The sequence below is a fragment of the Dendropsophus ebraccatus genome, unplaced genomic scaffold (genome assembly GCF_027789765.1).
Source record: "Dendropsophus ebraccatus isolate aDenEbr1 unplaced genomic scaffold, aDenEbr1.pat pat_scaffold_1463_ctg1, whole genome shotgun sequence".
Lineage (NCBI taxonomy): Eukaryota > Metazoa > Chordata > Amphibia > Anura > Hylidae > Dendropsophus > Dendropsophus ebraccatus.
In genome coordinates this window covers 866-28460 of record NW_027208884.1, presented here as the reverse complement: position 1 = coordinate 28460, position 27595 = coordinate 866, and the positions used below count along the sequence as shown (strand labels likewise).

The 27595-nt window shown below is 42.6% G+C and overlaps 1 protein-coding gene across 1 annotated transcript; it reads right to left on the bottom strand.

Moving 5' to 3' along the window:
* Positions 1–9907: 9907 nt before the first annotated feature.
* On the bottom strand, positions 9908–27204 carry LOC138775284 (lysine-specific demethylase RSBN1L-like; the record flags this gene model as incomplete). The annotated part of the gene is given in 5 exon segments (XM_069955885.1): positions 9908–9953; positions 22351–22490; positions 22493–22520; positions 26380–26522; positions 27067–27204. Coding segments are annotated over 5 exon segments (468 nt in total), but the record flags the coding sequence as incomplete, so codon positions are not given.
* Between the last annotated feature and the right edge of the window lie 391 nt (positions 27205–27595).

Genomic DNA, 27595 nt, shown 5'->3' with positions numbered 1-27595 from the left:
GGGAAGGAGTCCTATTCTCACCCCTTTTAACCGGACACCTGCAAAGAGCTGCTCACCCTCTGGAGGATCCAACATATCTTTGTAAGCCTACTTTCATGCATATGTTATACAGTCACCACTCCCAGCACAACTACAGATGTACGGACCCAAAGTAAAAGCATCATAGTAATTATGATGCATTAAAGGGGTTATTCAGCGCTACAAAAACATGGCCACTTTCTTCCAGAGACAGCACCATTCTTGTCTCCAGTTGAGGTGCTGTTTGCACTCAAGGACCATTCACTTTAATGCAACTGGGTTACAAGACCCCACCCAAACTGGAGAAAAGAGTGGTCTCTGGAGAAAAGCGGCCATGTTCTTCTAGCGTCTTCTTGTGTCCATATTATGCACATTTAAAATAAACCCTTACATGTTGCAGGAAATGCTCCAACAAATCCTCATTCTTCCTGTAGTGATAATGTAACTGTTCACTTCCTCTGGAGCCCGGACAACCCTTGTAAAGGCAGATTAGTGCCGTGTATAAACCACCACTTACACAGTAACAAGTCACAAGCTAAGCTAATATGCAAGAAATACAGAAAATATAAGCAGGTGTCCTAATTGTTATCATATGTAAAACCGCGTTCTCCAGTGTTTACAAGTTCATTACATTATCTTAAAGTGTCACTGTCAATCGTCAGGGTCCATTTGTTCAGACCCCCGCTAATTGCTAGAATGAGTCAGGAGAAGCACTTAGCCAAGCGCTTCTCTCCCCATCTCTTCTTGCTGCATAAGACGGCGCCATAGACATAATACAGTTCATCTCAGGAATCGAGGAGAGACAGGAGAAAAGCCATTAGCGGAGCACTTCTCTGCTCATTCTAGAAAAAACTTTCGACATCAGGTTAAACGTGATGCTAGTTTTAATAAAATGGAAGGGTACATCTTAAAGTGCCACTGACATAGGATAATGGGCATTTTGTAGAAGTCAGTATCAAAAGTACCAAGTGGAGTAAAACAGTGAAAGCAAAGTGCCCGATGTTATAGCCAACAGACTGGAGTTCAGTGTAAGTGCTTCTAAAGCAGAGCCCATTAAAGGGGTTATCCAGTGCTACAAAAACATGGCCATTTTCTTTCAGAGACAACACGACTCTTGTCTCCAGTTCAGATGCGGTTTGCAATTAAGCTCCATTCACTTCAATGGAACTGAGCAGCAAAAACCACCCACCAGCTAGACAAAAGTGGGGCTGTCTCTGGAAGAAAGTGGCCATGTTTTTGAAGCGCTGGATAACCCCTTTAAGAGGTGCAACTATGATGGCACAGTTCCCGTGAGTTGTGGACAGCTGCCAAAAAAAAAACCTCTCCTAAAGACATACTTACTGCATGCCACAAAGACACTGGCTGACAGCTGAAATTAACTTGGGTTTGAGCGCTGTACAACTGATGTCTACATTAGAAATTACATTATTTTGGCAGTTCCACTTTAAGTGTTTATTACTGACAGTGGGGCAGAAATAAAATAGCAGTTTTAGATATGGTGTGTTTCTTCTCTTATTGTGAAGTAGTCCACCAGATTGAAAAAAAATAAAGTAAAAACTGGCCAAAATGACAAGCCACAGATACATTGGGGACATTTACTAAGAAATATAATTTGTGTGACTTTTCTAATGAGGATTGGTGTATATTTAGTTCCAATATCTTGTGACTGATTTATTAAAATGTAGCACTGCCATAGTGAACACATAAAAAGATGCAAAAAAGTTGCAAACAAATTCACCTGGTACTGACCAGATGTAGGCCTGCACCAGTCTGTATGACTTTTTAAAAATTCGCAAATGATAAATTGGGCGCTAATCCCAGACTAGGTTAATTTTTGGCTGAATACTCAAAGCTGTCAGATGATAAAAAAATGTTACATCTAAAAAATATTCTCCTGTCAAATACTGGTTCACAAATAGAATTTAAACCAAAAATGAGAAAAAAAACAACAATTATTCACCTAAATATAGGGGCAAAGCCCTTGATACATTTTCCCCATTGTGTCTAAGCTCAGTTCTCATTTGACCTCTAAGAGCATCACCAACTTTAGATCTTTCTTTAGAGTAACTGAATGGTCTGCTAAAAGTCCAAGCTCAGATTCCATCAGTGCTCTTCTGACATGTGAAACGATAACATAACATGGCTAGGCTCTTACAAGTCTAAATAAGAAGGAAAGTATTTGAGAATATGCTTGTATATGAAAGAACTGGTGACTGGGAAATACATTATGTATAGAAATTAGGATAACAAGCAATTTGCTGTAGTGTTTGCATGAATTGCCTCTGCATAATGTGCAGATCTTGCGTTTGTTCTACACTATCACAATAAAATGCTTAACTAGTTATGATTAAGGAAGAACTGGAATTATTACGTTAACTCCACAACTGTTGTAGCCACACCAGACCATGTCCGCAAAGAAAACCCAATGCATCATTATGAACCTTTATTAGTGGTTCACATTTCAGTATAAATCACACTAAAAAGATTTAAAAAAGCTATTTACACTACAGTGCTGACACCTTTAAAATGAAAAATTGATATAAATAAGCTCTATGGAAAAGCCGGGAATTGTCAAAAAGAATTCTGGCTCATCTTACAAAAAATATATATGTTAATGTCAGCTCTATCCTAGAACCTAAAACTCAAATTTAGAGAGACGTTATGTTAAACCTGCAGTGTTTACAGTGCATCTGGCCCTAAGTGCTTTGATAGTTCACAGTTATGGACAGGCACTGAGGAATGTTACATAGCTACAGAACTATATTCAGTAACAGACTACAGAGCAAGCCGAAGCTTGTCCCATGATTTATCAATCTTTACATTATTATTATGTCATGTAAAATGAAAATAAAACTCTATATACATATTTTAGCACAGAGGTTCCTCTTCTGTTCGCACAATTGGATTTGTTGATAGAGGTTGCCGCCTTTCATCTTTACTTTGGGCAGAGTCTGTGTTACTCAGTCCCAAGAAAGACTCCCTCCCATCCTTGCCTGGGTTGTCCTTAATATGCTCAGTCTTCACTGTATAGGTCACACATTCTGTGGCTGTGGTGGAAACAGGTGGAAGGTTAATATTGCCAAAAGCTTCATTGATTTGGTGGGGTGACACTGGCTCCCGTTTTACTTGCTGGGGTTTTTGCTCAAGGTCCTTCAGCTGCCAAATGTCAGAACACTGTACATGAGAGGTAAATGCGGTTGCTGCACAGAATGCATTGTTTTCTCTCCCAACATCCGGTTTGATCTCACTTACACTAGGAGTTTCTTCCAAGTTACGGTTCTGAGCAACTTCTGGGTGGTACATCTTGAGTCTGATATGCCAGGCGAGGCTACATACAGCTGAAACGGTCTTAAACTGGTGCACAACATTTCTTGGGATAAAGTAGATGTCATCATCATATAGTTGAATCCTAGCATAGCGTATGCCTTCTCTGCGTAGCTGATTTAGTTTTGCATCATCAACCCATTGGACACACTGAAAAGAAAAGAAACATATGGCTACTAGTTATTGAAATTATTGTAAGTATAATAAAAGTGTTGATAATATTGCAGATAAATTACATACAAAAAAAACCCTCAACCACAAATTTCAAAGGCCCTCATACATTTTAGACTATTGTCAGCCAAACCAGCTGCTCGTGGCAGATTTTGCTACCAGTTTAGCATGTATGCAGCCATCCTAAACAACCATGGACAAATACTGCCACAGGAATGCTCCACAATCTTATATAAAGGCTTCTGCAAAAAGAAGCCTAACGTATTATTATGCCCATGGTTTTAGAATAGGTTGTGTTCTTAATGGGGTTGGCCAACCATAGTTTTTTTTTTTAATAAACATGATATTGCTGAAAATGCTGCATGTACTCACATATATAGTGAAGTTAGATCAGCACCACTGTGCATGATAAATTTCTGCCACCATTGTTCCCTGCTGCTGGCTCAATGACGCCTCTGTACTTAAGATGACTTCCAGGTCTCTGCTCTCCTCCACTGCTCCTGTTTCCTGGATACAGTGTACAGCTATAGAGGACATGCCCCTCCATCAGAAGCAATCTAATTATGGATGGAGGAGTCGCCCAACTGGCAACGGAGAATAGGGGGTGAAAAGCACTGAACTTCACTATATGCGAGTACAAACAGAATTTTCAGCAACACAATATTTATTTTAAAACGGCTATAATGTAGCCAACCCCTTTAACCCTTTGAGGACCAGTTCCAAAATGACCCAGTGGACCGCGCCAATTTTGATCTTAGTGCTTTCGTTTTTCCCTCCTCCCCTTCTAAGAGCTCTGCACTCTCAGTTTTCTATCTACAGGCCATGTAAGTGCTTCTTTTTTACAGGAATAGTTGTACTTTGTAATGGTGTATCTTTCATTTTACCATAACATGTATGATGGAATTCCAAATATATATTTATGAAGATATAAATAGGTGAAATCGTAAGAAAGAATGCAATATGGTAACGTTTGGGGGGGTTCCTGTGTCTACGTAATCACTATATGGTAACAGCGACATGACACTATTATTCTATAGGTCAGCCCAAACACAACCATATGCAGGTTACACAGATTCTCTAATGTTATATATGTATTTTTTTATGAAATCCTTTTTTTTGGCAATTAAATATTAATAAATGGGCCTATTGTGACGCTTATAACGGTTTATTTTTTCACCTATGGGCTGTATGGGGTGTCATTTTTTCCGCCATGATCTCTAGATTTTATTAATACCATATTTGTGAAGATCGGACGTTTTGATCACTTTTTATTGTTTTTTTTTATATATACTGTAACATAAAATCGTTATCTGCGCATTTTCCCCTCTTTTCGTGTACGCCGTTTACCCGTCGCAATGACGCTTGTATATTTTAATAGATCGGACAATTACGCACGCTATGGTATATTATATTTTATCTATTTATTCATTTTTATATGTTTAATTTATTTAATGGGAAAGGGGGGTGTTTAGACTTTTGTGGTGGAGGGGTTTTGGGGTAGTGTGTTAGTGTTTTGAACTTTTTTTTTTTACACTTTTGAAGTCCCTTTGGGGGACTTGTACATACATTACTTTGATTTATACACTGATGAATGCTATGCCATAGGTATAGCATTGATCAGTGTTATCGGCGATCTGCTCATTGAGCCTGCTGTGCAGGCTCAGTGTAGCAGATCGCCGATCGCCGATCGGACCGCACGGAGGCAGGTAAGAGACCTCCAGCAGTCCGTTTCAACGATCGGAGACCCCAGAGTCACACTGCGGGGGTCCCGATCGGTAAGTGACAGGGGACTCCCCCTGTCACTTACACTTAAACGCTGCGGTCGCGCGTTTAAGGGGTTATGACACGCGGCAGCGCGATCGCTGCAGCGTGTCATTACCGGTGAGGTCCCGGCTGCTCACTGCAGCCGGCCCCCACCTGCTGTGAAGCGCGCTCCGCTCCGGAGCGCGCTTCATAGCGGGAATAACACCCATGACGTAAGGTTACGTCATGGGTCGTCTGGGGCAGACTTCCATGACGTAACCCTACGTCCAGGGTCTCTAGGGGTTAAGGGTCACATTCATCATGTGTCCAAAAGCTCTTAGCCATAGCATGTATACAAATATGTCACCCTTACCCTTCAACATAATTTTTTAGGGACGTTTAAATTCTTGTGATACAAATTCAACACATCACCACATCATGCCAGCAAAACCTTGTCATGGTGCAAGTCACATGACGCACACACTGGGTGGCCTCATATAGCCAATAAAGATAAGCACACATCTGTGGATGCAACTTTATACATCCATGCACACACACTTCCAGTCAGGCTAACATTAAACTGTCAGTTTAGAGTTAGGGCTAATCAGTAAGTATTTATATAACCTCATGACTGACACCTGCCAAGGGGTAGGAGATCTATATAAGCAAGATAATACTCAGTTCTTCAGTTGGTGTTTAGAACTAAAAAAAAAAAAATGGACATGGGTGAGGGTCCCTTTACACAGATATCTGACAGATTTTTGAAGACAAAGCCAGGAATGATTTCAAAAGGGAGAAATCTCATCTTTCTTTATGACCTGTTCTCTGTTTATAGTCTGTTCCTGGCTTTGGCCTAAAAACCCAGATCTGTCATATCTGTGTGTAAAAGAACCCTAAAAGGATCTAAGTAAATCTGACAAGAGCCAAAGAACTAGATCAAAGCATCTAGTACAAAAAGAAGGTGGGCATCACATCTGGACCACAAATATAGTGGCCTGGTCTTCTACATCATGTGGACAGCTGGTTATGTGTGCAAATTTACTGTCATTAAAAAATACTTTTTTGCAGAAATCATAGTACAGGCGGTTTTAAGAAACTTTGTATTTGGGTTTATTAGCCGAAAAATGATTTTAATCATGAAAAAGCAGTTTGAAGCTCTCCCCTCTGTCTTCATTGTTCTCCTATGAAGAGAGGAAATGAGACATAAAACAGAACAAAGTTAATTTAAAGCTATATCACCAGACTCTCTCCTCTGATGTCACCAATGACCTATCTGACCTCTGAATAGCTCCACCCCCCCACCCCCTAATCTTTTGTTCTCTGCTCTCTGTTGTAGACATTTCCTACTCAGTCTCTCCTCCCCCCTCCCCAGCACAGACAGGATCCGTCTGATTGAGATTTCTGATTCTGAGCAGTGGAAACAGAAGGAGACATGTGCAGCCATAGTCGCTGACACGTGGGCGCATACAGAAAGTATCAGCAGCATGCAAGCCTCCAAAACAGCCTTGTGGCCTGACCCACCACACATAACCGCCCAGATGCAGCTACTGTGACATCACCCGAACAGTAGCTGCGTACGGTCAGTCGCAGCGGTGCCGCGCTACGCCCCGTCTTACTCATGTCTCCAGTGGCCACAGCCCTCATCCTGGACCACAGCAGTATTGTATGAAAGTGTGGGGGGTCAGGTGGGGTAGTGTGTATTTTTTGTATGGAGTAGGGAGCAGAGGGGTAGTGTGTGTGTGGAAGGGTAAGTAGAGTAGTGCATGGGAGGGATGGGGGTCAGGTGGGGTAGTGTGTGTGGTTGTAGTTTACGTCACACAATTACTTTTTTGTTTATCAGTACAGTTATATATTACAATTACATATTTTTGTTATTTAAACTATAAATATCGCGAAATCATGTGTTTTTTTTTCCTCTCGAAGTGACACACCATCTGAGTTGCTCGTTTTATGCAAATTCTGACACACCAAGCTAAAAAGGTTTCCTTCACTGCCCTACACCCTGATATCTTCTAGCTGATTGGTGCTCTACTTCCTATCTGATCCTTGTCAACCCTACAACTCCCAGCATGCCTCACTGCACTGTGTCTTCCTCCCACCTCAGTCACCGCCCGCTCTCTGCCCTCTATCCCCAGTTGAGGGAGAACAAGTCGCCGGGATAATGATGATTCACATGTCACATCATCCCGGTTCTCTCCCTCTTGTCCCCGTTACGCTGTATGTCTTGGAGGTGAAGGCTTTACTGCGCTGCTCACATGATGAGAGCTCTTCCTCTCTCTATCTGCTTACAAACGGATATTATAATACAAACAATACAGGCAGCCTCCGCCGCACAGCCCGTATCTGCGGGCTCCCTCTAATGCTAATGCCGAAGCTGATACTGATAGCTGAGAACTGGTTAGAACTGCTGGTTAGTGCAGGAAAAAAAAACCCCACTAAGCATGCAGAAGCTGTGAATAATGTCTATTGAGCATATATATATATATATATATATATATATATACCACCTTTTATGGGCAATACAATACTTTAGTATAGCATTTGGCCGGAATCCCCTTTAATTTAAATTCTAATCATCTCTTTCCATATTTCTCAAAATTAAACATAAACAAAGTGTAAGAGTAACCACGTGGAAACGTCCACATAAAAAAATAACTTGGTGATTCTTTGTCACATCATATTAACTTTTTTTTCATATGGACTATTCAAAGGCATTTGATTCTGTGGCACATGAAATGTTGGTCTATAAAATGAGGATGCTTGGACTAGGGGAAATATATATAAATAGGGTAAGTAACTGGTTGAGTGATAGAAACCAGAGGGTGGTTATACTCTGATTGGGTAACATACTCTGATTGGGTAACAGATAGTAGTGGGAACCGCAGGGGTCAGTATTGGGTCCCCTTGTTTTTAATATTTTTATTAATGACCTTGTAGAGGGCTACAGAGTAGAATCTCAATTTTTGCAGATGATACTTAACTGGGTAAAGTAATCACCACAGAGGATAATATATTACAAGCAATTTGAAGAAGCTGGAGGCTTGGGCAAAGATTGGCAAATGAAGTTTAATGTGATAAATGTATGGTTATGCATTTGGGCCCGCAAAATAATAAATACAGTTATGTGCTAAATAATAAAACACCGGGTAAATTCTGCCGAAAAGGACTTTGGGTATTGGTGGACAGTAAAACTCACTTTAGTGATTAATGGCAGGCAGTGGCTGCCAAGGCTAATATAATAATGGGATGCCTCAAAAGGGCATTGATGCCAAAGATAGAACATAGTTTGCCTCCTTATAAATCACTGGTAAGACTACATTTGAAAAACTGTGTACTGTTTTGGACATCTGTAGATAGAAGGACATGGCTGAACTGGGCGGGTGCAGAGGAGGGCACCAAGGTCGTTAAGTGAGGGGGTAGGGGCGATCTGATCACAATGTACAAATATGAATGGATAGTACAGAGATCTTTTAGTGATCTTTTTACTCCTAAGAGTATATGCATTCTCTGCCACATGATGTTGTCATACTATTCATTAAATAAGTTCAAGGGAGGTCTGAACGCTACTCTTAAAAAATATATTTACAAGTTATAGGCATCAGATTTCTGGTGATACGTATTTCCGGGATTGTTCTGATTGCCATTAAAGTCAAGAAAGAATTTTCTCCCTGTGATGGGGCATTGTCATCTGCCTCAGAGGTTTTTGCTTTCCTCTGGATCAACTCAGTAGGGTTTCTCTATGTTGAACCTGATGGACTTGTCTTCTTTCACCTTATTAACTATGTAAAAAATAAAAAATACCCATCTGTAAAGGGCCACAAGAGAGCAATTTTAAATATTTAAATTTTCACCCCTTAGTGACCCAAGATGTGCCTAGATGCTCCCTTAGTAATCAATCGCAAATAGTCTAGATCAGTGAAGTACACATGTACTGCATTTATCCCTATAAACAATCAATCAGTGTATTGCTTGTAGGAGCCCACTAGAGTGACTACAAACTACTGTAAAAAAAAAGAAAAAAAAAAGTTTATTAATAAATTCCATCCCATAATACAAGTTTAAAATCACCCCTCCTTTGATCGATTAAATTATCACATTCCTAATCTTGCACAGTAAATGGCATAAGCCATAACTCAAAAATACAGATGTTTGGTTATATCACAACTAGTAAAAAGTTTAATAAAAAGTGATTAAAAAGTTGCATATACACAAGCAAAATAAAAAGTACAGATCATGGCACAAAAAAAAATTACGCTTCAAATAGCCGCACAGACCAAAAAATAAATTGTTATAAGGATCAGCAAAAAGCAATTTTAAATAAATGTTTTTTTGTTTTTTTTAAGTTTTAATTTTTTTAAAAGCTGTCAAATATAAAAAAAGTTATATAAATTGCCTAATCATACTGACATGAAGATCATAGATAACATGTCAGTTTTACCACAGGGTAAACGTAAGAAGGGGCATTCTAGAGTTTATTTAGACTATGAAAAGAAAGTGACCAAAATTTTTCCATAAATTGAAGAGAAGAAACAAAACACAAGATACATATCAACATTAGTATATGAATAATCACAGTTGGACAAGCTTACCTGGGACAGTGGGGGTTCATGCAAGTCTAGCTGCAATCTCTGTACCACCTCTAAGAAGTCTTCCGCGTTAAAACATATTACATCTTTGGTTATCCGGGCTGTTCATTCCTATATTGTGAATGAAGAAGACACCAGCATATGATCTACATTCTCAGTTTACTTAAAAACATATACATTTGTGCTACTAGAAAACTATCCTCTAAATATGTTCTAAAGCAGCCTGTAGTTTGTGGGCCACATGTGGCTCTTGGGCAGTGGCAAGTACTATCATCATTTAATGGATGAAACTCACATGTGGGCACTCTACTGCAGGATTACACAAACTGTAGCATAAAAGTATAGGTCAGATATATTTAAAGGGGTTGTCCACTTAATGGTAAAATAGTTCAGTGTACAGTATAAGTGTACTTACAGCAACACCCTGTGTACCTCATAGAGCTACAGTCAGGCTCCCCCGCTCTGTGGTGAGTCTATTCACAAGATGTCCGACATGGAGGAGCATGTGACCATTACTGAGCCTGAATATGCCTATGGAGAACACTGGGGGTGGGACATGGTCACATGCTCCTCCACGTCAACCATCTTATGGACAGACTTACCACAGAGCAGGGTAGCACAACCTGAATGAGGGAGTCTGATAATAGCCCTATGAGGTACACAGGGAGCTGCTGTTAGTAAGGGCCCTATTACATTAACAGATTATATGATTTTTTTTGAGCCAAGCCAGGAGTGGATTATAAACAGAGAACAGATAATAAAGGAAAGGCTGAGACTTCTCTTTTCAAATCCATTCCTGGCTTTGGCTTAAAAAAATCTGTCAGATAATCTGTTTGGTGTAATAGGGCCCTAAGTGTACTTACTGCATTTACTAATACTGTAGACTGAACTATTTTGCCATAAAAACCAATAAAGAAACAACTGAACCTCTAATATATTACAATATATATAAACATTTTTATTATTTAAAATTACAATACAATAGCAAAATGATGAATGAATACACAATGAACCATGACTGAAAGAATGTTTAAAAACAACGAACATACAATGAGGGGACTGCTGCATATAGACACGAGTAAATAAATACATAATAGACTAAGTAATAAATACAACACAAAAATAAACTATGAACAAATAGTAATATACGTGAGCAGGTAGATAAAGTGCTTTAGAAAGTTCATAGGGCTCAAATAATATAGAGCTACTAAAGTGTCATACCAATAGTGATAGGGATCCAAGTGTCCACCGACGGCCCCCCAACGCACGTTTTGGCGTAGCCTTTTTCAAGGTGCATTCACCCCCACCAAAAACACAGAATCATCAAATCTCAGCCCAACCAGACACTGCTCCCTACTCCTGGCCCCCACCCTCCATGTCGGCATCACGTGTCCTCTGTCTCTTCAATGGGCCGGGCTAACCCAGCCCACTGAAGAGAGGGAGGATAGCTACAGTCTCCCTCAGCTTCCTCCAGTGCTGCTGTGACCACTCACCACACACACACACACACATCTCCAACCATGGCCGCTCCTGTCAGTCCCCCGGCTCGCCCCTGTGCTGCGACATCCCCCCCCCCCCCTGATCCAACCAATGCCTGCTCCTGTGTTTCCCCGGCCCGCTCCCCCCAGATCCAAAGATGGCCGCTTCTATGATCCACCCCTGCTCCCCCCTCCCACATCCAACCATGCCCGCTCTTGTGCTGCGCTGTGACACTTTACACACACAGCCGACTTTGACTGCTCTACCTTCCGTGCCAGCCCGATCCTGTGCTTTGCCCCTGCTGCACAATGTCAGCATGGGTATCACAGCACAGGTGCGGGCTGGGCGGATGACAGGAGTGGGCACAGTCGGCTGTGTGTGTGTGAAGGGAGAAGTGTCACAGCACAGGAGCGCTCACCCGCGACACACACTGCACTCACCAGGGGGGTCTGGTGAGCGCCGGGTGTGTGTATGCCGCAGGTAAGCACTCCTGTTCCAGTGATCCGTGTTCGGTGCTGCGGCGGGGAAGACTCACTCAAAGCTGGGACTCCTCCCCCGCGGCCCTTTCCCGTGACTAGCCCGTGTTACCCAGTCCCTCACCCGCGGCACCCCGGCAAAAACAGTTTCCTCCCAAAGACCGTACATCATGGACCAGACATAAGCATTGCATGATGGGAGGTGTAGTTTTCTGGCCGGCGCCATGTTTGATATAGTTTGGCTTTTAAAAAACTTGTAACTATGGAGCGGAAGCAGCTAGAAAGATGGAAGATGGCTCAAAATACTTAGGGGGGGCTCCTGAGTAAGACCAGCTAGGTTTGGGAGCATTTTATTTTTTTAGCTTTTGGGGGGGGGAATACCCCTTTAAGATCAGATATCACAAGAACAATGTAGGTTATAATTTCTAAACTGAATAAGTACGACCTTTGACAATCTAGGAGGATGCAGTTAATCCAACTAAGTAATATGATCGAGTTTGCAAAACAGGTCACACTGAGTAGTTGTTAAGGATCAGATCTCATTTACAGTCTACAGCTTAAGGCAACATTATAAGGATGAAGAAAATTAGGAAAAATCAGACAGTTCCTAGAGCAATGGTTTGTAGCTAGGAGTCGGTTTCCTTATGCCTCTATAAAATTATGATAATAAACTGGATATCAGTTCTTCACAGACACCCTTCCTTTTCACACCAAGCACATTAGCTTTATTTTGCGGGTTAGCACCATTGCACCACCACCTGCTTCAAGGCTCATTTTTGCAGTGATCAATTGGTCTTCTGTACCATTTTTGGATTGAAATGATAAAAAGGTCCTGTGGTTAAATAAGTGGTGAATAAAAATTGGCTTTTTTTTTATTGAATTCATGGTAGGGTCCATAATTTTACTATGGATGTTTTCACAGCTGGGATATCAATTTCGGAATTCATATCCGGGATATTTTTTTTCGGAATTCATTTTTTGTTTATCTGAGAACTAGAAAGGAGTGGTTAGATTAAAAAAAACCCAAAAACTTTTGTCCCCTACGGACTTGAACATACGATCAATTAATGGCTCTTACAGTACACTATAAAGGCCCTATTCCACCAACTGATCTGACTACAGATTATCTGCCAAATATTTAAAGCCAAACCCAGGAGTGGATTTGAAAAGAGGAGAAATCCAGTCTTTCCTTTATGACCTGTTCTCTGATTCTAGTCTGTTCCTGGGTTTTGGCTTCAAATCTTTGGCAGATAATCTGTCGTCAGATCTGTTGGTGGAATAGGGCCTTGACACTCTACACTCCTGGCTGGCATGAAAACCAATAAGCCCTGAACAGACAAGATACTGCACTTTCTAGCCAGTATCTGACCATACAATCTTTGTTTTAAAGGGAACCTGTCACCCCCCGTGCTGGGGTGACAGGCTCCCGACCCCCTGCTACAGCCCCCTATACTCACCTGATCCCGCCGGGTCCCGCTTCTGGATCTGGTCGGGCCACGGAGATATCATCTGCTGCAGCCCGGAGCGCGCGCTGAGAGATGACTCCAACGCTCATAGAGAATGACGGAGAGTCCAGCGCTCCGTCATTCTCTATGAGTGTTGGACTCATCTCTCAGCGCGCACGCCGGGCTGCAGTGCTGAGATCTCAGTTTACCCATTGCACATCAAAAGCCATGACTTCTGCAAAGCTGGCAACTTGATCACTATTGGCACTGATCTCCTGACAGAGGAATGCTGGGATGAGACAGATCACATCTTCACAGCATCGTTTCCTCCTCCGTGTGACACATGGAGGCCTATGACATCATGGGTTCCCATGGAAACAACCCAAGTGTGATTCACTGTTCCCATCCTGCTCTCAGGTCCTTATGCTGAACACTGAGCTTACTAATCATTTCAGATCTGTTACTACTACTAGAGATGAGCGAACATGCTCGTCCGAATTTGGTACTTGATCGAGTATTAGGTACTCGATGGTACTCGTTACTCAGACGAGCATCTCGCGATACTCGAGGAAATCTCATCATCCGTTTCCTGAAAGTTTGCGCTCTTTTTCGCAGCCAATAAACATGCAGGAGACTCTTTGGTACATCCTGCGATGACGTGGGACCCATATATGTCAATAGCAGCGATTGATTGGCCAGATCAGATGACCCTGCCATGTAAAACTCGGCGCCGACAAGGCTCGCTTCAGACGCATGCTGTGAGAGATCAGGGACAGAGCTGCTGCTGGTCAGGGAGAGTGTCAGTGTAGGATTTAGCGTTCCAGTAGGCAGGGTATATACTAGCAATATAAACAAACAGCCCTTTTCAGGGCTTAAAAGCTTTATTAATACTATTACTACAGACTGCTGGCTGGGAGTTGCAGTGCTGCTACCACAATTTAACCAGCACACTGTGGTGACCAGCTGCTGGCAGAAAGGGACATTAGGTGTTGCATACACACCCTAAGAAGTGCTCAGTGTACTCCTTCGATTTTGGGGCTGGTGGTCCTGTTGTACTGCACTGTATAGCTGGGATTTGTAGTACATCCTGCATAGAACTTACTTCACTGCTCATTGTATTGCGGTGAACAGAAAAAAAGACCTCCCTCCAACCAGGGTAGAAAATCAGGCGCGGATCCAACGGAGATGAAAGATATATTTTAAAATTTAATGTTTAAAACATTCATGGCGACACAACGCGTTTCTAAACCGAACCGGTTTCTTTCTCAAGTGTCATCTTGGAGGATGACACTTGAGAAAGAAACCGGTTCGGTTTAGAAATGCGTTGTGTCGCCATGAATGTTTTAAACATTAAATTTTAAAATATATCTTTCATCTCCGTTGGATCTGCGCCTGATTTTCTACCCTGGTTGGAGGGAGGTCTTTTTTCTGTTCAGTGCTAACCATCTTGTATGGTTTTTACCTGGGAGTGGCAGCGATCCTACATGTGGTTTTAGAGCGTTGTGCCTCCATTTGCACAACCCTATCAGGTGAGAGTTTTTCAATTATTTATCACACTAACCGCATACCCCCCTGATCTGTGCTATGGAGCACTATTCAAATTTCTCTTGCATTGTATTGGGTTGACAGTGTGTACAGTAGTTGCCCATACCAGATAGCACCGTCAAGCCCCCCCTAAACTAGTATGTACTGCACTGTATAGCTGGGATTTGTAGTGCATCCTGCATAGAACTTCACTGCTCATTGTAAGGGGGTGTCACAGCGTGTGTGTATAGTTCCGGCCAATACCAGATTGTACCGTACAGCCCCCCTCAACTAGTGGGTACTACACTGAATTGCTGCGATTTGTAGTACACCTGCATAACACTTCACTGCTCATTGTAAGGTGGTATCCCAGCGTGTGTCTAGGTCCAGCCACTACCAGATTGTACCGTACAACCCCCCCCCCCCAAACTAGTGGGTACTACACTGTATTACTGGGATTTGTAGTACACTACCCCTCAAGTGATGATCCCTTTTAGGGATGGTCCGAGCAGAGTTCGGTTCGGGTTCGTACAAACCCGAACCCTCGGTAATGATTCCCGCTGTCTGCCCGCTCCGTGGAGAGGGCAGATCCAGCGGGAGGACCGCCTGGAAAACTGGGATACAGCCATAGCCATAGGCTGTATGCCAGTTTTCCAGGAGTTACTCCCGCTGTATCCGCCCGCTGCACGGAGCGGGCAGACAGCGGGAATCTGCTGCTGAGCGTTTGGGTTCATACGAACCCGAACCTCGGCAGGTTCGGACGATCCCTAATCCCTTTACATGAGACAATTGCCAGATCCTCAAAGATCAAAGTCAAATTCAAAATCAAAACAGCGGTGGGGGGAGAGGCGGTGAGTCACATTATGCAGGGAATGCAGTCAAATTAAAATCGAAAGGGTGGTGGCGGGAGTAGAAGTCAGTAGTTACATTATGCAGGGAATGTTACCCCAACTGCTACAGTCAAATTGAAAATCGAAAGGGTGCTGGGGGTTGTTGGCTACTTGTTGACTACTGCTGGGCCTTTACTGGCACCCATGTTGACTACTGCTGACTACTGTGGTGCCTGCCCTTGCCTCTATATTGGCTACTGCTGGGCCTAAACTGGCATCCATGTTGACTACTGGTGTGCCTGCCCTTGCCTCCATGTTGGCTACTGCTGATCCTGCCTGGCCTCCATGTTAACTGCTGTTGCTCCTGCCTGGCCTCCATGTTGGTTACTGTTGCTCCTGCCTGGCCTCCATGTTGGTTACTGTTGCTCCTGCCTGGCCTCCATGTTGGTTACTGTTGCTCCTGCCTGGCCTCCATGTTGGTTACTGTTGCTCTACTGTTGCTCCTGCCTGGCCTCCATGTTGGCTACTGCTGATCCTGCAGTTCTCGGTGTGCTCAATGCCATTCAGTGTCTGGCCTAATTTTGGGAGACTCACTTTCTTCCTCACTCACTTTTAATGGTTCTCTGTGAGCTCACTGCCATGCTAGGTCTGGTAAATTTTTGGGAGGCTGACTGGCTACCGCTTCTACCTTGTTCACTCTGTCCTCACCGCTATGCTTTGTCAGGCTGAATTTTTGGGTGGTTCATGATACGCTACCTCTGTTTTAATGGTTCCCTGTGTTCTCACTGACATGCTGTGTCAGGCTGAGTTTTTGGGTGGTCCCTATGCCTACCTCTGTTTTAACCAGGCTGTTGCACAGAATTAGGCATAATGGTGCCATTAGGCAGCCTCAGAGGCATGCATACATGCTGCCCCTGCTATTTCCTGTCCATTTTCCGTTGTGTTTCCATCAATTTCTGAGGTTGACAGGTTTTCACACGACCTTCTCTCTACCGAACTTGAGTCCCCTCAAAAAAATGCTTGAGTCTTCCATTGACTTCAATGGGGTTCGTTACTCGAAACGAGCACTCGAGTATCGGGAAATATTTGGCTTGAGTAACGAGCACCCAAGCATTTTAGTACTTGCTCATCACTAGTTACTACTGTAGGGTTAGGCAGTGTCTCATAACAAAGTGCTATACGGCACAGTGTGCCTCAACATTGAGGGCCCTATTACACGGAACAGCAGATTATCGCTCCATGTAATATTAACATAGTTAATAAGTTTAAAAGACAACAAGAGTCCATCAGGTTTAATCTGCAGAAACCGCACAGAGAAAGATACAAAACCCCTATGAGGCAGATGCCAGCTGCCCCATCAGAGGAGAAAATTCAAAAATAGCAATCAGAATATTCCTGGATCAACATATCACCAGAAATCTAGTGCTCATAACTGGTAATGTAATGGCCCAGAACAGTATTTATTGTCAGGCGTCTGGAAATGTATTGTTGCTATTGGTAACCTTAGACAGTCTGTATTAGGGCCTTTGTATTTTCTGCTCTTCCTTAGCTCTCTTGTTAGTGGTATTGTTTTCTGCTATGTATTTATTTTTATGTTATGTATTAATCTTTAATGAGACAAGTGTTGAGCTTGATCAGTGCTCCTCCCCTGCAACCTATCACACTCTAGTGATTGGCCAGGGGAAAGCTAGCTCCGCCCACCTTTTACCCAGAAGGGCTGTGCGGTCTCCTCAGTGACAGCTGGTAGTCTGGCATTGACAGAGTCACATCTAACCTCCCTACGCCACCTCAGTAATCCTGTCAGACTCCATCTTCAACCCCCTAATACTAATACGTGTCTTCTAAGTCTCAGCAGGACATCCTTTGTATTTATTAGTGCCTGCTGTCGGATTGGTGAAGTGATAGAGGGTCTCCCATTCACCGTCCACATCTTCCTGGCTTCCAAGTCAGTGTGCCCATGCGTCTTCCTCCTACATGATAGCGAGCGGTGACAGCGTCAAGTCTCTTCAGTAACTTCAAGTACCTATTCACACGTACCTTATAAAGGCGGAAAGCTATAAAGTCTCTGGAACAGGTCTGTCTCTTTGAAATCCTATTTATTCACCAAGTCTAAGCTATAGTAACCAAGGTAACCCTCCCCCTGAAGCAAAGGAGTCTGATCAAGCCAACAGTTTGCCATCATCAGATGCCCTGTATTGGATTGTATATAGTTATCCTTCAAGTAAAGTCTTAATATACTTTCACCGCTATTGTGTAAAGACTTATTAAAAATTATATGTCCCTGCGTGTATACTGAAGAAGACAAGGGCCCCAGCACCCTCGGACCCCACTGTGACAGAAAGTTTTCAGAAGGTGAGCCCTAAGGTTGCACTACACCACCCAGCAACACAGTACCCCCAGCAACACAGTACCCTCAGCATATTACCATAATACCACCAAAGGGACATAATAGTTTTTTCTTAGCGTCACGCATAGGACATTATAGGAATATTATAATTTATTTTTATTTTTTTAAAGAAAAGCATTCAGGCCTCCTTTGAACTTATTTAACCCCTTAACGACAGATGACATATACTTATGCCTTCTCACCGCTGGGGGAGTTCAGAGGGGGGCCACGCCGGGACCGCGGCTATAAGCGAGCGTGGACCATCGCCGCTCCCGCTAAAACACCACCACCAAGGCAGTGCTGGCCTTGGGCACAAGCGCTCTAGGCCACGCCTCTAGGGCATGGCTGCACCTCAACTAAAGTCTTATTTTCGCCCTCAGGAAAGAACAAACAGCATGGACAAAGATACCATGTGGAAGAACTGCTCTGCAGCTACAAGAAGGTATAAGTAGTTGGGGGTGGGCCCAAAAGTGGGTAAAGGAATTTTTTTTTTTTTTTTTTAAGTCACCAAATAATATAAAAGTTGCGTATCTTTTTTAATCATACCAACTTGAACAACATATATAACATGCCAGTTTTACCATAGGACGAACGGCGTAAAAACAAAACACCCCCGCACCCAATAAAAAAAAAAAAGCTTTGCCATTGTAGAGTAAAATTAGTGGCACAAAAAAATAAGGGCTCATGTGGGTCTGTAGGGGAAAAAATACAAGAAGTGCTATGGCCCTATTAACCCTTAGGGGATACAGCCAGTTTTCATTCTTGTGCTTTCGTTTTTTCCTCCTTGTTTATATAAGGCCATAGCGCATGCATTTTTCTACCTAGAGACCCAGATGAGCCCTTATCTTTGGCGCCACAAATTGTACTTTGCAATGGCAGACCCTAAAATATGCAGGGAAACCAGAAAAACAAATTAGATGTGTGGTGAAATTGAAAAAAAAAAAAAAAAAAAAAACAACACTTTTTATTTGGGGGTAGGGGATGGGTTTGTTTTTACGCCATTCGCCCTAGGGTAAAACTGATTTGTTATACATATTCCTCAAGTTAGTATGATTACAACGATATGTTACTTGTATAACTTTTTTTTTTTTTTTTATCTAATGGCTTTTAAAAAATTAAAATCTTTTTTTTAAAAAAATATGTTCCTTAAAATCACTCTATTACCATGCTTATAACACTTTTATCCTTTGGTCTATGGGGCTGTGTGAGGGGTAATTTTTTGCACCATGATCTGTACTTTCTATCGGTACCTTGATTGCACATATGCGACTTTTTGATCGCTTTTTATTACAATTTTTCTAGATTTGATGCAACCAAAAATGCGCGATTTTGCAATTTGGAATTTTTTGAACTTACAGCATGCGAGATAGGGAATGTGATAATTTAATAGTTTGGGCGATTATGCATGCGGCGATACCAAAATGGGGAAAGGGGGGCGATTATGACTTTCATTAGGGGAGGGGATTTTTTTGGTAATAAAAAAACAAGAGGCGGTCAATCACCATACAAGTGCTGTATTTATTCAAACATCACCATAATATGTTACAGGCAGACATGCATTGTGCGTCCCACTAAGGCTGCGATCGTTTCGCGTTCACACGCTTCCACTGGCCTCGTAGATCCCCCCAGTAGACCACCAGGTAAGGAGGACAGTAAATATTTAGATGCAGCTGTCACCTTTGACAGCTGCATCTAAATACTTAGACGGCACGGCGATCGGACCGTGCCTGTTAATAGCCACGTTCCCGGGCATATAGCACCCGGGATCGCGGTAGTTCAGAGTAAGGTCGACGCGCAACCCCTCTCTGAACTCCCCTAGCGGCACCAGGGCGTACAGTAACGTCCTGGTGCAGCTAGGGGTTAATCAATCAGCCATGACAATGTGTGGCAGAGAGTTCCATTGTCTCACTGCTGTTACAGTAAAGAATCTGCGTCTGTGCTGGTGGTGAAACCTTTTTTCCACTAGATGCCGCCTTGCCTTAGTTACAGGCCTAGGTGTAAAAAGATCACTACAAAGATCTCTGTATTGTCCGTTTATATATTAGTACATTGTGATCAGATTGCCTCTCAGTTTTTTTGTTTGTTTGTTTTTTTTAAACTAAATAACCCCAATCTTGATAACCTGTCTCATTCCCTTAATGACCCTGGTCGCCCTCCTCTGCACTCGCTCCAGTTCAGCTGTGTCCTTCTTATATACCAATTCCCAAATCTGTACACAGTATTCCAATATTGCGGTCTGACCAGTGATTTATAAAGAAGCAAAGCTAGGTTCTCATCTTTAGCATCTATGCCTCTTTTGATGATTTTATTAAGGCCCTATTCCACGGAACGATTATCGTTCATAAACTCGTTAACGACCGCTCGTTAACGATAATCGCTTCGTGGAATTGGTGTAAACGAGCTATAGTTATATTGTCGTTCCTAATTGTTTGTCAGCATGTCGAAAAAAAAATCATTGGTCTTTGAAAGATAATTCGCTAATCGATTCGTAAACTTAGAAATCGTTCGTAAAAAGGTTTAAAAAAAGTAGGTGTGTCGTATTGTCATGATCACCCCGGCGAACGTTTTGAACGACCATGTAATGACCGCAAAATAATCGCTAAACTACATATATAGTTCATGTTCCCCACGTGTGTTGTGTGCTATCGTTCACAAAAAAAAAACGTTAATCGATCGCTAACGAGCGGTCGTTGGAGCGAGTTTATGAACGATGATCGTTCCGTGGAATAGGGCCTTTAGCCTTGGCAGCTGCTGCCTGGCACTGATCACTAAAGCTTAGTTTACTGTCCACCAATACCCCAAGGTCTTATTCAGAATCAGTTTTACCCAGTGTTTTATCATTTAGCACGTAACTGTTCTTATTATTTCTTCTGCTCAAGTGCATTACCTAACATTTATCCACATTAAACTTCATTTACCATTCATCTGCCTAAGCCTCCAGCTTCCCCCGTAATACATTATCCTCACTGTGTGTGCTGCAGATCAGTCTCCCTCCCTGAGTTGGCCGGTCTCTCCGACAGCGTCCCCCAATACCCCCCCCCTCCCATCAGTCCAGTCTCCCACTATGTGTCGGCCAGTGTCTCTGACAGCACCTTGGAAGAATACCTCCTGGGCGGTTTTTCACTTCTTGTTGTGGTAGGCAGGAGAGATTTATAAAGGATTGAAATCATCCCTGCATCCCTACTCTCATTATCTGTTCTAGGATTCTCCTCTGTGAATACAGTAAGAAAAGAACGTATTTAGTAGATTGTCCTTTTCCTCATCCCCCTCTACCATTACGCCCATATTATTTTTGAGTGGACCAATTTTTTAATTCTCTTATTTACATAGGTGAAGAACATTTTGGCATTTCTGAGACGATCCTCCTTTCTGTTGCAATTTTTATTTGTTTGTTTACACAATTTATTCTTCCATCTATAATTATTCAATGCTTTCCACTTGTTTTATTAGTCTAAATGCTGATAGTGTCTTTTGGTCCGGACTTCATCGTCTGTGCATCGCTACATGTAACAGTGATGCGTGGCTGATGACTGCATAAAGAAAATTTCATACATTACCTCTCCATGCTCCCTGATGTCTTCCTGTCTACTCGCCTGCTATCTGCAGCCACCGATGCAACTTCAGAGCCAGTCTCTGAAGTGACGAGCCGCTTAGCCAATCCTGTCTGGGAGAGGACAGGAAGACACCGGGATCGTAGAGAGGTAATGCATGATCTTTATTATTGCACACTTTTAAAGCAAGGGCTGCACAGAAATCACTAATGATCTCCCTGCATCCCTTGCTGCATAATAATAGAGCACTTGTTTACTATTGATTGGGCCATCTAATACCGCCCTAAGGGACATTTGTGTCATTGCTGTATGGGGCACTGACAAGATATATGCATGCACATAACAATGGAACAGTGTAAACCAGCACCCTGTGCATCACATTTCCTTAAAAGGGTTATCCAGGATTAGAAAAACTTAGTGCTTGTTTCCAGAAACAGCACGATTCTTGTCATCACTGTGTGTGGTACTGTAAGTTTTATTGAAGTGAATGAAGGTGAACTGTAATAACCTGAGGACAGGAGTGGTGCTATGTGTTTCTAATCCTAGCATTTGTAACATTTCTCAGTAAAAAAAAAAAACATAATAGTGGCAACAGGGCACAGCTTGGCCCAAAGGTGGTTATAGGTACCGCTCAGATGTTCTTCAAAGGGTCTGTTAAGGTTAACATAGGACAACTATAGCTGTGGGGGAACACAAGGGAGCAATGTATTCTATATTACATGTTTGCTTACACTATGCAGGATTTGTACAGAGTGCATCATGAATGTATAGTTAGCAACAAATCATAGAAAGGGGAAGAGAAGTTGGCATGACTTACCATTCTCCACAATGGACAGCCTTTAGTACACCTACAGCTGCCGTGGTCTGACGCTCAAAGCCTTGCCCTATATGATCCGCATGTGCTCTTGTCCTATCTTCAAACAACATTTCCCGAGGCTCACTAGCTCGAGGTAGGTACTAAGAAGATTTTTAATTTCATTGGTGGTTCTGGTGAAAGAATAAAAAGGAGATCTTTATAGTCATATCATTCTTGTCCTCATATCTATAAAAAATCTTTAAAGGGGTTGTCCGGCGATAAAAAATTATTCACAGAATAACACACATTACAAAGTTATACAACTTTGTAATGTATGTTATGTCTGTGAATGGCCCCTTCCCCGTGTCCCACCACCCCCACCCGTGTACCCGGAAGTGTGGTGCGCTATACATTACCTGTCACGTGCCGACCACGGTCTCCGATCCTCAGCAGTGACGTCTTCTTCGGGAGGCCGGCGGATCTTCCCGAGTGCCGGCCGCCCTCTGCAGCGTCATCCGAAGCTCAGCCGCGATTGGCTGAGCATAACTGTGCTCAGCCAATCGCGGCTGATGACGCGGCCACGTCATCAGCTGCTCAGCCGCGATTGGCTGAGCACAGTTTGCTCAGCCAATCGCGGCTGAGCTTCGGATGACGCTGCAGAGGGCCGCCGGCACTCGGGAAGATCCGCCGGCCTCCCGAAGAAGACGTCACTGCTGAGGATCGGAGACCGTGGACGACACGAGATGCGGTGAGTATAATGCACCACACTTCCGGGTCTAGCGTGGGTGGGGGGAAACACGGGGAAGGGGGCCATTCACAGACATACATACATTACAAAGTTGTATAACTTTGTAATGTGTGTTATTCTGTGAATAATTTTTATCGCGGACAACCCCTTTAAAGGCAGTGACAATTACTTCACACCTAAAGACACTGTAGGAGAGCTTGGTTGTCTGATATGACAGTTATATAACAAAATTAAAAGGGTTGCATCATTAACCCCTTAACGTATAAAATTCCAGTAAGTCATGACAGCCTGATACAATTATTGTACCAAATACTAAGGCAGTGACATTTTTAATACCAGCCAAGTGGTTGTGGACTACATACCATACAAGTGACTCTGTACCCACAATCTGAACCCCCTAAAACCACTTGTACCGTCGGATAGCTGCTTTTAATCAAAGATCTGTCCTGGGGTCCATTTGGCAGTGATGCAGTTATTGCCCTAAAAATACATTTTAAACTTGCAGCCCTGTGTCAAATTGGTGTGGCCTAGAGTACCAATGCTCTAGGCCTGCACCGCCTCTCTGTCCCTCTCAACATTATGAATGTCCCTGGGAAGGATTTTTCCCATTCATCACGTGTCTGAATACTGCACAGGAGCTTAACGATCCAGTGTTCCAACAGGTAAGGTTTAGGAGAAACTGTTCTAGGGGCATTCCTAATGGTGAAGAGGGCGGGGAGGCAGGACGGAGAGGCGGTAAAAGCCTAGGACATGGGTACTCTAGGCCACACAAATTTGACACAGGCTGCAAGTTTACAAGTTGTTTTTTAAGGACAATAACTGCATCACCTGCTGAACGGACCCCAGGACAGATCTTGGATTAAAAGCAGCTATCCGAAGGTACAAGTAGTTTGAGGGGGTCAGATTGTGGGTACAAAGTCTCTTTAAATATTTTCAACTAATATTTACTTTTCATTTGTTATTTTTACTCCATGCACACAACATATAATTTTTTTTATTTATTTTCCCACTTTTACCATTTTTTTGCGATATTTTTAATTTTATACCCAATTTGGGGACAAATCTATATGTCTACTTTTACCTAAATGTTTATTTTGAATCTAAATGTTCAATATCTATCACCACTGTCTAGGCATTACTGCTTCTCACTTTGAGGACCTTTCTACCATTTGCTACATTTTTATTTCCTACTCTCCAGAGGTACAGGAGAGAATACGTTTTTTTTTTTTTAATATGAATAGACCGACACCGTCGCAGGGATGCCAGTGCTGCGGTCTTTTTTTGAACCCAGCCCAGTTCCCAGGCACAGGGACAGTCTATTCCCAGGTACAGAGAGTCGGACTATCGTGACACTGGGGGCCAGTGCTTCAGACCAGGCCAGTGCCTGGGAATAGACCAAAGCCATGCGCGGGAACTGGGCTGCGGTTCAAAAAAGGACAGCGGCACAGGCATCTCCGTGCTGATGCTGGTCTATTCAAATAAAAAACTTAGAGCGTAAAATCTGATGGTACATTTGCTTTAATCTTAGTAGGAGTATTATAGCAGTGGAGCGCACACTTAATTTGCCTAGTGTGAATAGATGCTTACATACATATTAACTCCTCAGCATTAGTGCTGGAAACTAACAAGATGCCAGACCCACACGTTTTATTATATTTTTCTTCCACTAAAATTTTCAATTAAAAGAACTTAAAAGGACAACTTCCACAAAAAACTTTTTCCCAGTAATTGAAGCACATTACAAACTTATATAACTGTGTTATGCTGTGTTTACATGGAGCGATTATCGTTCGAATTTTTACAACGATCGCATTTGAGCGATAATCGTTCCGTGTAAACACAGCAAACGATCAAGCGATGAGCGAAAAATCGTTTATTTTGATCTTTCAACATGTCTTAATCGTCGTTCATCGTTCGCTAAAAATTCGCAGATCGTTTCGTGTAAACAGTCTTTCAAGATTCACCCTATGTAAAAGATGGGCTTAAGCGATCTTAAAAATTATCGCATTAACGATCTTTCTTACGAATTTTCTAACGATTTATTTGTCTAAACGCTGATAGTTATAAAACCAAATCGTTGCTTCAAAATCGCTAAACGATCGAATGGGCAAATTATCGCTCCGTGTAAACCCAGCATTAAGTGCTTCAATCCTCTATCTGCCTCCCTTCCCTATCTTTCCCCCTGAAACCCCCTTCACCAGGAAGTGCAGGAAACTCACACATACCTAATTACTGTCACCAGGCTCTTCTCTCAGCTACTTCTTGTGACAATGAGTCATCAGCAGGAGGGCTGCTCTAGTTCCTGTTACACCAGCCTCCCCCTCCCCTGCTTTGTCAGGTGACTCTGCTTGCTCAGCTCCCATTGGCTGAGCAACTGCAAGCCATCTGAGTCATGTCACTTGCTTATCTTCTCTCCCTGAGGGACTCCCAGCACATAGGCAGCCCCCCCTCCCCCCACACTCTCTCCTGCTGCCGAGTGGACTCCTGTCACTTGTTTATCTTCCCTCTGTGACAGACCCCCGTCTTATCTCTCCCCTGCTGCCCTGACCTAATTAGGGACGGCCATCCTGCCGATGTCACTTTGCAATGTACACTGCATTACAAAAGTGAAAGTATGTGTGTGCAGCTTCAGTGCAGGGACTGACAACCTGTGTGATTATACAGCAGCCTGACGGAAGAGAGTAAGAGGGGGTCATGTTTAGTGTATGATAAGAGTTGAAGTGAATGGAGGGGCAGGCACTTGCAACGTCATAGGGAAGCTGAAACCAGGAAGTAAGGAAGAAATGAGACAAGAATGGAAATCAGGGGGTGTGCAGACGGTGGAAAATTCAAACAGTAACAGCTCAGGAGGGATGATAAGTATATAAACTATGTTTCTAATTATTTTTGGGGGGGTTTTCTTAGCACGGGAGTTGTCCTTTAAATAAATAAATAAACTCCAGACCCTGAGAAGAATCCTGTTATAGAATCTAAGTAGTTTCTGAAACCATCCTATTCATCTGAAGGAGCTTGTAGAAATCTACGTGCTTACAGCCAAACCCCCACCATTCCGATGAATTATGCTGATTTTTAATAACGAAATTCCGAAAACCTGTCAATATTCCTTGAAGATGCGTTCACACGTACAGGATCTGAAGCAGATCTGCAGCATACATGTGAACGCACCCTTAAGGGTTTTTCCCACTAACGACATGCATCACCTATCTTTAAACATGTGCCACCAAAAGTGTAGATTTGCTGAGAACATAAAAAAATTACCCTAATCACACAGACTAGAAGGCTTGGCAGATTATGATTTGTACCTTTTTCTTTTAAAAGGAGACTTTGGCATATCAGTCACAGGAATCATCTGTTCCCCTGGGCGCACCCACATTATAGGACCATCATCACTCTCTTTGCGGCTCTTTAACTCAAGGCTTGAATGAGTCCCCCAAGGCAAAGTTCGCTGTCATTCAAGTGAAAGTTTGACACAGTCAGTTTCTACACAATGCTGTTAAACATGAAATCAAACATTAGAAAATGGGTATTTCAAGGAATTAAACACATTCTCTACAGTGATGGATGTATCTATTTAGTTCATAAACATCAAAACTACATAAATGATGTGAAATGGCATGAGGATGATTCCTTAGAAAGAGGTATAAAGAGAAATGTTGCAAAGTGCATCTTCCCAATATAAATAGCATAATAGAATATCAGTTTAAGTACAAAGAACACTTATCAATTTCTGCTATTCTATTTAGGACTTTACCCTGAAAACATATATCCTTTGAGAGAGATAAAGATCACACACACCACAAAAACACATCAAGTAGCTCAATGTCCTCTTATTGTTGCCTATGGCTCAGGCATGTGGCCATGTTATTGCCATAAATAACTGCTGATCAAGTGCTGCCAACCCCCAAATCTCTTAAGGCTAACACTTACTTCTGATGGTAAACATAGTAAAGACAAGCAGAGGACGAATATGATGCACAAAGTTCTCTTACCTTCAGGAAAGGAGATGCTTCTAACATGTCTAGGAATTCTGGGAAGTAATCTCCTACTTCTTCATCAACTGCTCCCACCAGGCTGATCTGCCTCATTGCACCTGCTCTGTAAGTACCATGAGAATACGTCCTCTTTACCTAGAAAAGAAAAAGTGCATAGGTTCTAAGATCGGGCTGGATATATCCCAGGAGCTGGACAGCCAATGTACAGAAAAATAAACATTGGTAACACCAACCCTAAGGCCTTATGCACACGTTCAGTATTTTTTTCTGGTCCTGAAACAACCCGTGAGAAATTGCAGATTGGACATCCGTATTCCATCCGTATTTCCATTTTTTTACTACTCATTGATTTTCAATGCACTTCATCTGGATTTTTTTGCAGAAATACGGATGCCAACATGTTACAATCCGTAAACAATCCGTAACCAATTGATTTCAATGAGAGGATCCGCAAAAAAAAAAGGGTCCGCACTAGGACATGTCTTTTTTTTTACGGATTGATTTTCATCCATTTCTGCTACTGATC